The sequence below is a fragment of the Tachyglossus aculeatus genome, chromosome 22 (genome assembly GCF_015852505.1).
Source record: "Tachyglossus aculeatus isolate mTacAcu1 chromosome 22, mTacAcu1.pri, whole genome shotgun sequence".
Classification (NCBI taxonomy): Eukaryota; Metazoa; Chordata; class Mammalia; order Monotremata; family Tachyglossidae; genus Tachyglossus; species Tachyglossus aculeatus.
In genome coordinates, this window is record NC_052087.1 from 54,152,894 (window position 1) to 54,168,589 (window position 15,696).

Here is a 15,696-nt window from a genome sequence, read left to right on the forward strand (position 1 = left end):
CCGGCGAGACGCGGCTCACGGGGGTCTCGGCCGCGGCCTTCCCCCCGCAGGGGTGGGGGTCTCCGGACAAGGGCAGAGGGGGGCGGGACATGGGGTTCAACAGACCCCGAAGGCCCCTGGACCAGTCTCCCCAGTTAACTGGGTTCGGACCCGGCCTCGATCAATCCATCGGTCAATACTATTTACTAATAATAGTAATAATAACGACGACGATAGCGGTGTTTGTTACTTAGAACAGTGCTCAGCACATAGTAAGCGCTTAACAAGTACCATAATTATCATTATCACGGGCCCGGCACTGTACTAAGCGCTGGAGTAGATACAAGGTAATCGCGGGGGACGCAGGCCCTGTCCCACATGGGGCTCACAGTCTCCATCCCCATTTCACGGATGAGGGAACCGAGGCACGGAGAAGTGAAGGGACTCGCCCAGTGTCACACTGCAGGCAAGGGGTGGAGTCAGGATTAGAATTCAGGTCCTTCGGACACCCAGGCCCAAGTTCTATCCAGTAGGCCGCATTTAATGAGGGTTTACCGTGTGCAGAGTACTGGGAAAGGATGAAATACGATAGAATTAGCGGATATGTCCCCTGCCGACCTCTTGCGTGCTCCCCTGTGCCTCAGTTTCCCCATCCCTGTCAGCCCCGGGCAGAGGAATGGCATTCTCTGCCTCGGACTGCCTCCAAGCTGAGGCTCTGGGACATGGGAAAGACGAGGGGTCACTCCCAAATAATAATAATAATAATAATGATGGCATTTGTTAAGCACTTACTATGTGCAGAACACTGTTCTAAGCGCTGGGGGGGGGGGATATAAGGTGATCAGTTTGTCCCACATGGGGCTCACAGTCTTAATCCCCATTTTACAGATGAGGTCACTGAGGCTCAGAGAAGTGAAGTGACTTGCCCAAGGTCACACAGCAGACAGTTGGCGGAGCCGGGATTTGAACCCATGACCTCGGACTCCAAAGCCCGGGCTCTTTCCACTGAGCCACGCTGCTCCCAAGTGCTAGTCACAAGTTTTACAAGTGAGGAAACTGAGGATCAGGGAAGTGAAGTGACTCATCCAAGGTCACGCAGCGAACAACTGGCGGAGTTGGGATTAGAATCCAGGTTTCCCGACTCCCAGCCTCGTGCTCTTTCCACTGTGTCCAAACATGCATTTATTCAATTCAATCGGATTTATTGAGCGCTTACTGTGCTCAGAGCACTGTATTAAGCGCTTGGGAGAGTACAACAGGGAAGCAGCATGGCTCAGTGGAAAGAGCCCGGGCTTTGGAGACAGAAGTCGTGGGTTCAAATTCCGGCTCCGCCACTTTCATTCATTCAATCGTAGTTATTGAGCGCTTACTGTGTGCAGAGCACTGTACTAAGCGCTTGGGGGAATACAATAGGGAAGCAGCATGGCTCAGTGGAAAGAGCCCGGGCTTTGGAGACAGAAGTCGTGGGTTCAAATTCCGGCTCCGCCACTTTCATTCATTCAATCGTAGTTATTGAGCACTTACTGTGTGCAGAGCACTGTACTAAGCGCTTGGGAAGTACAAGTTGGCAACTTATAGAGACGGTCCCTACCCAGCAGCAGGCTCACAGTCTAGAAGGGGGAGACAGGCAACGAAACAAGACATAGTAACAAAATAAAATAAATAGAATAAATATGTACAAGTAAAACAATTAGAGTAATAAATATGTACATATATACATATATTCACACTTGTCAGCTGTGTGACTTTGGGCAAGCCACTTCACTTCTCCGGGCCTCAGTTTCCTCATCTGTAAAATGGGGATGAAGACTGTGAGCCCCCCGTGGGACAACCTGATGACCCTGTAACCTCCCCAGCGCTTAGAACAGTGCTTTGCACATAGTAAGCGCTTAAGAAATACCAACATTATTACAATACAACAATAAACACGTGCCCTGTCCCCAGTGAGCTTACAGTCTAGAGGACAATCAATCAATCGTATTTATTGAGCGCTTACTGTGTGCAGAGCACTGGACTAAGCGCTTGGGAAGCACAAGTTGGCAACACATAGAGACGGTCCCTACCCAACAGTGGGCTCACAGTCTAGAAGGGGGAGACAGGCAACAAAACAAAACATATTAACAGAATATAATAAATAGAATAGATATGTACAAGTAAAATAGAGTAATAAATATGCACAAACATATATACATATATATATATATATACATATTTATTAAGCGCTTACTATGTGCAAAGCACTGTTCTAAGCGCTGGAGAGGTTAAAAGGTGATCAGGTTGTCCCACGGGGGGCTCACAGTCTTCATCCCCATTTTACAGATGAGGGAACTGAGGCCCAGAGAAGTTAAGTCACTTGCCCAAAGTCACACAGCTGACAATTGGCGGAGCTATGCACAGAGCACTGGACTAAGCGCTTGGGAGAGGACAACAGAATTAATATTTGAACAGATTTATTACTCTATTTTACTGGTACATATTTACTCCTATTTTAATAACAATAATGATGATGGCATCATCAACATATTAACAGAATAAAATAAATAGAATAGATATGTACAAGTAAAATAAATAAATAGAGTAATAAATATGTACAAGCTTTGCTAGTATCCATCGCAGCACTTAGGACAGTGCTTGGAACATAGTAAGTGCTTAACAAATACCACAATTACTATTATTATCCTTTCCACGGGCCGTGCTGCTCCTCTTAAACCCGGGATCCCGGAGTTGGGGGGTGGGGATTGAGGCTAGAGTCAGTGTTCCTACCCCCATCAGCCCTCTCAAAGTATGGTGAGGTCAGAAGGATCTGGGTTCTAATCCCGGCTCTGTCGCTCGTCTGCTGTGTGACCTTGGGCAAGTCACTTCACTTCTCTAGCGAAGCAGCGTGGCTCCGTGGAAAGAGCACGGGCTTTGGTTTTGAGCCCCCGAGGGACAACCTGATCACCTTGTAACCTCCCCAGCGCTTAGAACAGTGCTAAGCGCTTAACAAATGCCATCATTATTATTATTATTATTATTATTTGGAGTCAGAGGTCACGGGTTCGAATCCCGGCTCCCTCACGTCTGCTGTGTGACCTCGGGCAAGTCACTTCACTTCTCTGAGCCTCAGTTACCTCATCTGTAAAGTGGGGATTAAGACTGTGAACCCCACATGGGACAGCCTGATCCCTCTGTATCCCCCCCAGCGCTTAGAACAGTGCTTTGCACATAGTAAGCGCTTAACAAATGCCAACATTATTATTATTATTATTATTATTCTCTGGGCCTCAGTTGTGTAAAATGGGGACGAAGGCTCTGAGCGCCACTTAGGACAGGGACTGTGTCCAAGCCGATTTGCTTGCCTCCACCCTAGCGCTTAGTCCAGTCCCTGGCACATAGTAAGCGCTTAAAAAAATACTGGATTATTAGCCTGTATCTACCCCAGCGCTTAGAACAGTGCTTGACACATAGTAAGCTGTTAACAAATAATAATAATAATAATAATGGCATTTATTAAGCGCTTACTATGTGCAAAGCACTGTTCTAAGCGCTGGGGGGATACAAGGTCATGAGGTTGTCCCACGTGGGGCTCACAGTCTTAATCCCCATTTTAAAGATGACACGTCCGGAGGCTTTATAATAATAATAATGATGATGATGATGGCATTTATTAAGCGCCTACTATGTGCAAAGCACTGTTCTAAGCGCTGGGGAGGTTACAAGGTGATCAGATTGTCCCATGGGGGGCTCACAGTCTTAATCCCCATTTTACAGGTGAAGTAACTGAGGCACAGAGAAGTTAAGTGACTTGCCCAAAGCCACACAGCTGACAATTGGTAGAGCCGGGATTTGAAACCATGACCCACCCAGAGAAGCAGCGTGGCTCAGTGGAAAGAACACGGGCTTTGGAGTCAGAGGTCATGGGTTCAAATCCTGGCTCCGACACTTGTCAGCTGTTTGACTTTGGGCAAGTCACTTAACTTCTCTGGGCCTCAGTTACCTCATCCGTAAAATGGGGATGAAGACTGTGAGACGCCATGGGATAACCTGATCACCTTGTAACCTCCCCAGTGCTTAGAACAGTGCTTTGCACATAGTAAGAGCTTAATAAATGCCATCATCATCATCATCATTATTATTATAAAGCCTCCGGACATTTCATCTGCAAAATGGGGATTAAGACTGTGAGCCCCCCGTGGGACAACCTGATCACCTTGTAACCTCCCCAGCGCTTAGAACGGTGCTTTGCACATCGTAGGTGCTTAATAAGTGCCATCATCATTATTAGGAACCGTCTTTAGATGTTTAGATTATAATGATAAAGCCTCTGGACATTTGAAGGGTTAAAGTCCTGGCATTTTAGCGGAACTTGAAAGCGGGAGAGGACTTGCCTGGCATGGTGGTGGTGATTTCTTGTATTTTGGGGGCTGGGGGACTTTCTATTATATCGCTCCCGCCCAGGACCCCCCAACTACCACCAGGACCCCCCAATTGCCGCCGGGACCCCCCAATTACCACCAGGACCCCCCCCACCGGCCTTGGCTCTTGCCCCCTGCCACCCTCATCCTCTCCACCTCCCCGTTGCCTGGTGACTAATGCCCAGGGCCATCTGTTCTTGGGGCGGCTGACTGGGGGTGGAGAGAGGAAGAGGAAAGGGGGAGGGGGCCAGCCATCTGTCTACACCCTCCAATCCCACCCCCCACCCCGTTCCCCCCAAGTCGCCTTCACCCACCTGCCAACAAAACCCCCCCCTTCCTGCTTCTAGACCGTGAGCCCGCTGTTGGGTCGGGACCGTCTCTAGATGTTGCCGACTTGGACTTCCCAAGCGCTTAGTCCAGTGCTCTGCACACAGTAAGCGCTCAATAAATACGATTGATGATGATGATGATGTTGCCAACTTGGACTTCCCAAGCGCTTAGTCCAGTGCTCTGCACACAGTAAGCGCTCAATAAATACGATTGCATGAATGAATGAATGTTGGGTAGGGACCGTCTCTACCTGTTGCCGAATTGGCCTTTCCAAGCGCTTAGTACAGTGCTCTGCACACAGTAAGCGCTCAATAAATACGACTGAAGGAACGAATGCTTCTGCTTTCACTGAAGGCCCATCACCTCCAAGAAGCCTTCCCTGACTAAGCCCTCCTTTCCTCTTCTCCCACTCCCTTCTGCGTTGCTCAGACTTGCTCACTTTCTTCATCCCCCCTCCCGGCCCCACACTGCTTATAATAATAATAATAATAATAATGATGATGGCATCTATTAAGCGCTTACTATGTGCAAAGCACTGCTCTAAGCGCTGGGGGGGATACAAGGTGATCTGGTTGTCCCACGGGGGGCTCACGGTCAATCCCCATTTTTCCCCCCTCCAGCCCCCACACTGCTTATAATAATAATAATAATAATGATGGCATCTATTAAGTGCTTACTATGTGCAAAGCACTGTTCTAAGCGCTGGGAGCAGATACAAGGTGATCAGGTTGTCCCACGGGGGGCTCATGGTCAATCCCCATTTTACAGGTGAGGGAACTGAGGCCCACAGAAGTTAAGCGACTTGCCCAAAGTCACACAGCTGACAATTGGCGGAGCCAGGATTTGAACCCATGACCACTGACTCCAAAGCCCGGGCTCTTTCCACTGAGCCACGCTGCTTTGCTAATGTCCACAGCTGTAATTTCATTTATTTATATTATTGTCTGTCTCCCCCCTCTAGACTGTCAGCTCATTGTGGGCAGGGAATGTGTCTGTTTATTGTTGAATTGTCCTCTCCTGGGCACTCAGTATAGTACTCTGCACATAGTAAGCGCTCCTGACTGTGCTGGGTTTTTAATGGCATTTATTATGCGCTCACTATGTGCAAAGCACTGTTCTAAGCGCTGGGGAGGTTACAAGGTGATCAGGTCCCAAGGAAGCTGTGACTTGCCCAAGGTCACATATCTATTTATTCATTTTACTTGTACATATTTATTCTATGTATTTTATTTTGTTAATACGCTTTGTTTTGTTGTCCGTCTCCCCCTTCTAGACTGTGAGCCCACTGTTGGGTAGGGACCGTCTCTACATGTTGCCAACTTGTACTTCCCAAGCGCTTAGTACAGTGCTCTGCACACAGTAAGCGCTCAATAAATACGATTGATTGATTGATTGATCAGGTTGTCCCATGTGGGGCTCACAGTCTGCATCCCCATTTTAAAGATGAGGCAACTGAGGCCCAGAGAAGTGAAGTGACTTGCCCAAAGTCACACAGCTGACAAGTGGTGGAGCTGGGATTTGAACCCATGACCTGACTCCAAAGCCTGGGCTCTTTCCACTGAGCCACGCTGCTTCTCTGGTTGGTGAGGTTCCCTGCCTGGTCTCCCCTGCTCAGGGACTCAGGTTGTAGCTACCCCCTGCCCACCCCTCTCCCGCCTTTCCCGCCTCTCCCCAATCAATCAATCAATCGTATTTATTGAGCGCTTACTGTGTGCAGAGCACTGTACTAAGCGCTTGGGAAGTCCAAGTTGGCAACATCTAGAGACGGTCCCTACCCAACAGTGGGCTCACAGTCCATACTTCACTGCCCGGATCATCTTTCTACAGAGAAGCAGCGTGGCTCAGTGGAAAGAGCCCGGGCTTGGGCGTCACAGGTCATGGGTTCTAATCCCAGCTCTGCCAATCAATCAATCAATCGTATTTATTGAGCGCTTACTGTGTGCAGAGCACTGTACTAAGCGCTTGGGAAATACAAGTTGGCAACATCTAGAGACAGTCCCTACCCAACAGGGGGCTCACAGTCTAGAAGAGGGAGACAGAGAACAAAACCAAACCTACTAACAAAATAAAATAAATCGAATAGATATGTACAAGTAAAATAAATAAATAAGTAGAGTAATAAATATGTACAAACATATATTCTGGTCATCATCGGGAACTTCTTCATTGGGAAGAAAACCAAACATATTAAATAGAATAATAAATACATACAAACATATATACATATATACAGGGGCCACTTGTCCGCTGTGTGACTTTGGGCAAGTCACTTCACTTCTCTGGGCCTCAGTTCCCTCATCTGGAAAATGGGGACTGTGAGCCCCACATGGGACAACCTGATCACCTTGTATCCTCCCCAGCTCTTAGAACGGTGCTGTGCACATAGTGAGCGCTTAATCAATCAATTGTATTTATTGAGCGCTTACTGTGTGCAGAGCACTGTACTAAGCGCTTGGGAAGTACAAGTTGGCAACATATAGAGACAGTCCCTACCCAACAGTGGGCTCACAGTCTAAAAGGGGGAGACAAATACCATCATTATGATTATTATTACAGAAACGTCCAGGGCATGTCACCCTCATCTGCAAGAATCTCCAGGGACTGCCCATTCATGTCCGTAACAAAAACTCCTCACCCTCGGCTTTAAAGCCGTCCATCACATCACCCCCTCCTACCTCACCTCTCTTCTCTCCTTCTCCAGCCCGGCCCGCACCCTCCGCTCCTCTGGGGCCGCTCACCTCCTCACTTGGCCTCCATCTCAATCAATCAATCAATCGTATTTATTGAGCGCTTACTATGTGCAGAGCACTGTACTAAGCGCTTGGGAAGTACAAATTGGCATCACATAGAGACAGTCCCTACCCAACAGTGGGCTCACGGTCTAAAAGGGGGAGACAGAGAACAGAGCCAAACATACCAACAAAATAAAATAAGTAGGATAGAAATGTACAAGTAAAATAAATAAATAAATAAATAAATAGAGTAATAAATATGTACAACCATATATCCATATATACAGGTGCTGTGGGGAAGGGAAGGAGGTAAGACGGGGGGATGGAGAGGGGGATGAGGGGGAGAGGAAAGAAGGGGCTCAGTCTGGGAAGGCCTCCTGGAGGAGGTGAGCTCTCAGCAGGGCCGCCTGTCTCGCCCCTGAAGTCCTGCCTCTGGCCTGGAAGGCCCTCCCTCCTCTAATTCATTCATTCAATCGTATTTATTGAGCGCTTACTGTGTGCAGAGCACTGGACTAAGCGCTTGGGAAGTCCAAGTTGGCAACGTATAGAGACGGTCCCTACCCGACAGTGGGCTCACAGTCTAGAAGGGGGAGACAGGGAACAAAACCAAACATATTAACAGAATAAAATAAATAGAATAGATATGTACAAGTAACATAAATAAATAGAGTAATAAATACGTACAAACATATATACATATATGCAGGTGCTGTGGGGAAGGGAAGGAGGTAAGGTGGGGGGGATGGAGAGGGGGAGGAGGGGGAGAGGAAGGAGGGGGCTCAATCTGGGAAGGCCTCCTGGAGGTCTAATCCCACAGACAATGACTCTCCCCCCCATTCAAAGGCCCGTCTCCTCCAAGAGGCCTTCCCAGACTAATAATAATAATAATAATAATGTTGGTATTTGTTAAGCGCTTACTATGTGCAAAGCACTGTTCTAAGCACTGGGGAGGTTACATGGTGATCCGGTTGTCCCACGGGGGGCTCACAGTCTTCATCCCCATTTTACAGATGAGGGAACTGAGGCACAGAGAAGTTGTGACAATAATAATAATGATGGCATTTGTTAAGCACTTACTATGTGCAAAGCACTGTTCTAAGTGCTGATCACAAGGTGATCAGTTTGTCCCACGTGGGGCTCACAGTCTTCACCCCCATTTTACAGATGAGGGAACTGAGGCCGAGAGAAGTGAAGTGACTTGCCCCAAGTCACCCAGCTGACAAGTGGCGGAGCCAGGATTTGAACCCATGACCTCTGACTCCAAAGCCCGGGCTCTTTCCACTGAGCCACGCCGCTTCTCCCGGCTCCACCAGTTGTCAGCGGTGTGACTTTGGGCAAGTCACTTAGCTTCTCTGGGCCTCAGTTCCCTCATCTGTAAAATGGGGATTAAGACTGTGAGCACCCCGTGGGACAACCTGATCACTGTGTAACCTCCCCAGCGCTTAGAACAGTGCAAAGCACATAGTAAGCACTTAATAAATGCCATTATTATTATTGAGCGGTGGAGCGGGATTCGAACCCCTGATGTTATTATTATTATTATTATTATTATTATTATTATTATTATTATTATTCTCCCACTCCCTTCTGCGTCGCCCCGACTTGCTCCCTTTTCTCTCCCTCCCTCCCTGCCCCACGACACTTATGTCCCTGCTGCAGACTGTGAGCTCGTTGTGGGCAGGCAGTGTCACCGTTTATTGCTTCCTGTGTGCAAAGCACTGTACTAAGCCCCCCGGAGAGTCCGACGGAGCAATAAAAAGACACATTTCCCTGCCCACAGTGATCCTACAGTCTAGTTCAGCAACGAGCCCATTGTGGGCAGGGAGTGGGTCCGTTTATTGTCGTATTGCTTAATACAAGTGCTTAATACAGTGCTCTGCATGCAGTAAGTGCTCAATAAATATGATCGAATGAATGAATATGGGGGACTCTTCTTCTGTCGGCTGAGGCTGAAAGTACAATGGTACTTTCCCAAGCGCTTAGTACAGTGCTCTGCACACAGTAAAGCGCTCAATAAATCATCAATCGTATTTATTGAGCGCTTACTGTGTGCAGAGCACTGTACTAAGCGCTTGATTAATTAATTAATTAATGCGATTGATTGATTGATTCAGCGGGGTGTGTGTGTGTGTGTGTGTGTGTGTGTGTGTGTGTGTGTGTGTGTGTGTGTGTGTGTGTGTGTGTGTGTGTGTGTGTGTAGGCCTTTCCTCCCGAAGACGCCTCCCTTCATCTTCGAATCCCGGCTCCACCAGTTGTGGACAAGCTGTGTGACTTTGGGCAAGTCCCTTCACTTCTCTGGGCCTCATTTACCTCATCTGGAAAATGGGGATTATGATTGTGAGCCCCACATGGGACAACCTGAACACCTTGTAACCTCCCCAGCGCTGAGAACAGTGCTCTGCACGTAGTAAGCACTTAATAAATGCCATTATTATTATTATAGTAAATAAATATGATTGAATGAATAAATGGCTCACCTCCTCTCCATCTCGTCCCCCAATCCCCACAAAGCTGGACGCCCTCCTGCCTGCGCGTCCTCCACACTCCTCCTCCTCCTCCCTTCGCCTCCTCACGCCAACAACACTGACCTCATTTCTGGATGCTAGTTACAGGACAGAGGCCAGGAGATAAAGAGGGGGATGGATGTGGTCTATTGCCTTCTCCCAAGTGCTTAGTACAGTGCTTTGCACACAGTAAACGCTCAATAAATACGACTCAATGAATGGGAGGGGGCTGAAAGGGTCTCCTGGGTCCCAGACTGAGCCCCTTCCTTCCTCTCTCCCTCGTCCCCCTCTCCATCCCCCCATCTTACCTCCTTCCCTTCCCCACAGCACCTGTATATATGTATATATGTTTGTACATATTTATTATTCTATTTATTTATTTATTTTATTTGTACATATCTATTCTATTTATTTTATTTTGTTAGTATGTTTGGTTTTGTTCTCTGTCTCCCCCTTTTAGACTGTGAGCCCACTGTTGGGTAGAGACTGTCTCCATATGTTGCCAATTTGTCCTTCCCAAGCGCTTAGTACAGTGCTCTGCACATAGTAAGGGCTCAATAAATACGATTGATGATGATGAATGCCTCTTTTCCCCACTGGACAGTGGAGTTATCATCTTAGGGCTTGGGCATTCAGGTGATGTGGGTTTTTATCCCGGCTCTGCTACTCGTCTGCTGTGTGGCCTTGGCCAAGTCACTTCACTTCTCTGGGCCTCAGTTCCCTCATCTGGAAAATGGGGATTGAGACCGTGAGCCCCACGTCGGACAGGGGTTGTGTCCAACCCGATTTGCTTGTATCCACCCCAGAGTTTAGTAATAATAATATCAATCAATCAATCGTATTTATTGAGCGTTTAATGTGTGCAGAGCACTGTACTAAGCACTTGGGAAGTACAAGTTGGCAACATATACAGAAAGTCCCTACCCAACAGTGGGCTCACAGTCTAAAACATTATAATAATGTTGGTATTTGTTAAGCGCTTACCATGGGCCAAGCACTGTTCTAAGCGCTGGGGCAGATACAAGGCCATCAGGTTGTCCCACATGGGGCTCACAATCTTCAACCCCATTTTACAGATGAGGTAACTGAGGCACAAAGAAGTTAAGTAACTTGCCCAAGGTCACACAGCTGACAAGTGGCGGGGCCGGGATGAGAACGCAAGCCCGGGCTCTTTTCACTTATAATAATAATGGCATTTGTTAAGCGCTTACTATGTGCAAAACAACGTTCTAAGCGCTGGGGAGGATACAAGGTGATCAGATTGTCCCACGTGGGGCTCACATCCCCATTTTACAGAGGAAGTAACGGAGGCACAGAGAAGTTAAGCGACTGGCCCAAAGTCACACAGCGGACAATTGGCGGAGCCGGGATTTGAAGCCACGCTGCTTCTCCGTATACAGTGCCTGGCACATAATAAACGCTTAAAAAATACCAGTTATTATTATCGTTATTATTAGTTGTCTTCTTAGGACATGAGGAGCAGCAGGGTAGCCTAGTGGAAAGGCACGGGCCTAGGAATCAAAAGGACTTGGGTTCTAATCTCGGCTCTGCCACCATGCACTTAGTACAGTGCTCTGCACACAGTAAGCGCTCAATAAATGCGATTGAATGAATGAATGCTGTTTGACCTTGGCCCAAGGTCAAACAGCATTCATTCATTCGTATTTATTGAGCGCTTACTGTGTGCAAAGCACTGTCATTCATTCATTCAATCGTATTTGAGTGCTTACCGTGTGCAGAGCACTGTCATTCATTCATTCAATCGTATTTGAGTGCTTACCGTGTGCAGAGCACTGTACTAAGTGCTTGGGAAGTTGCTTCACGTTCCTCTGTGCCTCAGTTCCCTTATCTGTAAAATGGAGATTAAGACTGTATATATATAAATAAATATAAATATATATATATGTATGTTTGTACATATTTATTACTCTATTTTACTTGTACATATCTATTCTATTCTATTTATTTTATTTTGTTAATATGTTTTGTTTTGTTGTCTGTCTCCCCCTTCTAGACTGTGAGCCCACTGTTGGGTAGGGACTGTCTCTCTATGTTGCCAACTTGTGCTTCCCAAGCGCTTAGTCCAGTGCTCTGCACACAGTAAGCACTCAATAAATACAATTGATTGATTGATTGATTGACTGTGAGTCCCTTGTGGGACAGGGACTCTGTCCAACCCGATTAGCTTTTATCTCCCCCAGGGCTTAGAACAGCGCTTGACACATAGTAAGCGCTTAACAAATACCATCATTATTATTGCTATTAGTTCAGGCCATGGGAGCCCCTCCCTCCGTGCCAACCTGGGGGGTTTGGGGGGCAGGCCTTGAGGGTCTTCCCAGTTAACCGAGCAGCGTGGCTCAGTGGAAAGAGCCCGGGCTTTGGAGTCAGAGGTCATGGGTTCAAATCACAGCTCCGCCAACTGTCAGCTGGGTGACTTTGGGCAAGTCACTTCAATTCTCCGTGCCTCAGTTCCCTCATCTGCAAAATGGGGGTGAAGACTATGAGCCCCCCGTGGGACAACGGGATCACCTTGTAACCTCCCCAGGGCTTAGAACAGTGTTTTGCACATAGTAAGCGCTTAATAAACACCAACATTATTATTATTATTATAGCTGCCAGCAAGAATTTGCATTGTGGTGGCTTTCAGTGGTTTGTAGTTGAACGAGGCAGAAGGACAAAAAGGGGAGAAACTGAGGCTCAGGTTTCATTGCATTTTACAGATGAGGTCACCGAGGTACAGAGAAACATATCTATTCTATTTATTTTATTTTGTTAATATGTTTGGTTTTGTTCTCTGTCTCCCCCTTCTAGACCGTGAGCCCACTGTTGGGTAGGGACCGTCTCTAGATGTTGCCAACTTGGACTTCCCAAGCGCTTAGTCCAGTGCTCTGCACACAGTAAGCGCTCAATAAATACAATTGATTGATTGAAATGACTCGCCCAAAGTCACACGGCTAACAAGTGGCGGAGCCGGGATTTGAACCCATGACTTCTGAGTCCAAAGCCCGGGCTAACTTGTACTTCCCAAGCGCTTAGTACAGTGCTCTGCATACAGTAAGTGCTCAATAAATACGATTGATTGATTGATTGCTTACTTTGTTTTGCCGTCTGCCTCCCCCTGTTCTAGACTGTGAGCCCGGTGTGGGCAGGGATTGTCTCTATTGCTGAACTGGACTTTCCAAGCGCTTAGTCCAGTGCTCTGCACACAGTACGCGCGCAACAAATTCGATTGAACGGATGAATGAACTGAAAATTTGCAGGGAAAGAGCCCCCACCTGCCGTGACCTCTAACCTCTGAGTCCCTGCTGGGGCGGGTTTGAGGGGTGCAGGCCTTGAACTCGTCACCCCACCCCTTCCCCCCCTCCCTGCATCCCCCCAAAACACACACACACACACACACACACACACACACACACACACACCCTGTGTGACCTTGGCTTCCCCAAGGCCTGGGGCTCACTGACCATCCGTCTGTGTACATGTGTGTGTGTCTGTCTGTTGGGTAGGGACTGTCTCTATATGGTGCCAACTTGTACTTCCCAAGCGCTTAGTACAGTGCTCTGCACACAGTAAGTGCTCAATGAATATGATTGATGATGATGATGATGTGTGAGAGAGAGAATGCCCTCCCTCTGCCCATCTGCCAAGCTAGCTCTCTTCCTCCCTTCAAGGCCCTGCTGAGAGCTCACCTCCTCCAGGAGGCCTTCCCACACTCAGCCCCTTCCTTCCTCTCCCCCTCATCCCCCTCTCCATCCCCCCATCTTACCTCCTTCCCTTCCCCACAGCACCTGTATATATGGATATATGTTTGTACATATTTATTACTCTATTTATTTATTTATTTTACTTGTACATAGCTATTCTATTTATTTTATTTTGTTAGTACGCTTGGTTTTGTTCTCTGTCTCCCCCTTTTAGACTGTGAGCCCACTGTTGGGTACGGACTGTCTCTATATGTTGCCAATTTGTACTTCCCAAGCGCTTAGTACAGTGCTCTGCACATAGTAAGCGCTCAATAAATACGATCGATGATGATGATGGTGGAAGCCATACACTGACCCCTTCCCACCCCCTCCCATCCTAATTCAGCCTTCCTGTCGGGGGTCGGCCCCCTTCCAAGCACTTTGGGGGTCTGCGGGGGTGGGGGGGAGGAGGAGGATATATATTGTATATATGTATATATGTTTGTACGTATTTATTACTCTATTTTACTGGTACTTATCTATTCTATTTATTTTATTTTGTTAATATGTTTGGTTTCGTTGTCTGTCTCCCCCTGCTAGACTGTGAGCCCGCTGTTGGGTAGGGACCATCTCTAGATGTTGCCAACTCGGGCTTCCCAAGTGCTTTTAGTCCAGTGCTCTGCACACAGTAAGCGCTCAATAAATACGATTGATTGATTGGTTGATTGATTGATTGATTGATTGAGGAGGAGGAAGGGGCCCCTGAGCACAACTGCTCCCAAACACTCTGGATGGTGGAGGACACACGGACAGCAGGGGACAGCTCTCTCTCTCTCTCTCTCACCAGGGAACTATTCACACTCACACCACAAACACACACACAAACACAAACACACACACACACGCGCGCACGCTTGGACACCAGGGATTCTCTCACACACACACACACACACACACACACACACGGGCACCAGGGAAGGATTCACACTCACACCACAAGCGCACGCGCACACACACACACACACACACACACTCGGACACCAGGGAAGGATTCACATCCACACCACAAGCACACACACACCCCCACACCACAAGCACACACACGCACACAAACACACACTCTCTCGGATGCCAGAGGGAAAATCTCTCTTTCTCACACACACACACACACACACACACACTCGGGTACCAGGGAAGGATTCACACCCATACCACAAGCACACACACTCACTCTCGGACACCAGAGGACAAATATCTCTCTCTCTCTCTCTCTCTCTCTCTCTCTCTCCCCCCCCCCCCCACACACACACACACCCATACCACAAGCACGCACACACACACTCACTCTTGGACACCAAAGGATGAATCTCTCTCTCTCTCCCTCCCTCTCTCTCTCTCTCTCTCTCACACACACACACACACACACACACACACACACACACACACACACACACACACACACACAGAGTCAGACACCAGGGAAGGATTCACACCCACACCACAGGCACACACTCAGACACCAAGGAATAATTAAAAATAAGAATAATGATGGCATTTGTTAAGCGCTTACTATGTGCAAAGCACCGCTCTAAGCGCTGGGAAGGTTACAAGGTGATCAGGTGGTCCCACGTGGGTGGGGGGGGAGGCTCACAGTCTTTATCCCGATTTACAGATGAGGGAACTGAGGCACACTCACACCACACACACACTCTCTGACACTAGAGGACGATTCTCATACACAAACACAAACACATATTCCGACAGCAGGGAATGATTCACACCCACATCCACAGCCCCCCCCCACACACACACACACACACTCTCTGACACTAGAGGACGATTCTCATACACACACAAACACATATTCTGACAGCAGGGAATGACTCACACCCACACCCCCCCCACAGACTCACACACACACACACACACACACACACACACACACACACAAGTGGGGCAGCGGTCAAGGCCTGCCCCAGGTCCGGTGGCATCCAGCCTAGGATGGAGCGGGGGAGGATGGAGGGCAGGGAGGGCAAGGACCCAGGAGTCCTGGCCTCTGCGGCCCACACAACCA

General features: G+C 48.1%; 2 protein-coding genes across 2 annotated transcripts in view; one reads left to right on the top strand and one right to left on the bottom strand.

Moving 5' to 3' along the window:
• SLC25A22 (solute carrier family 25 member 22) overlaps positions 1 to 15,696 on the bottom strand; it is a 59,787-nt gene that overhangs the window by 32,861 nt on the left and 11,230 nt on the right. The gene's annotated exons all lie outside the window — the stretch shown is intronic.
• Positions 1 to 15,696, top strand: part of LOC119944161 (cuticle collagen 39-like) — a 50,491-nt gene that overhangs the window by 495 nt on the left and 34,300 nt on the right. Inside the window, exon 2 of the mRNA XM_038765379.1 lies at positions 4,417 to 4,543. Within this exon, the coding sequence (XP_038621307.1) occupies positions 4,417 to 4,543 (127 nt within the window). The remainder of the gene's footprint in view (positions 1 to 4,416; positions 4,544 to 15,696) is intronic.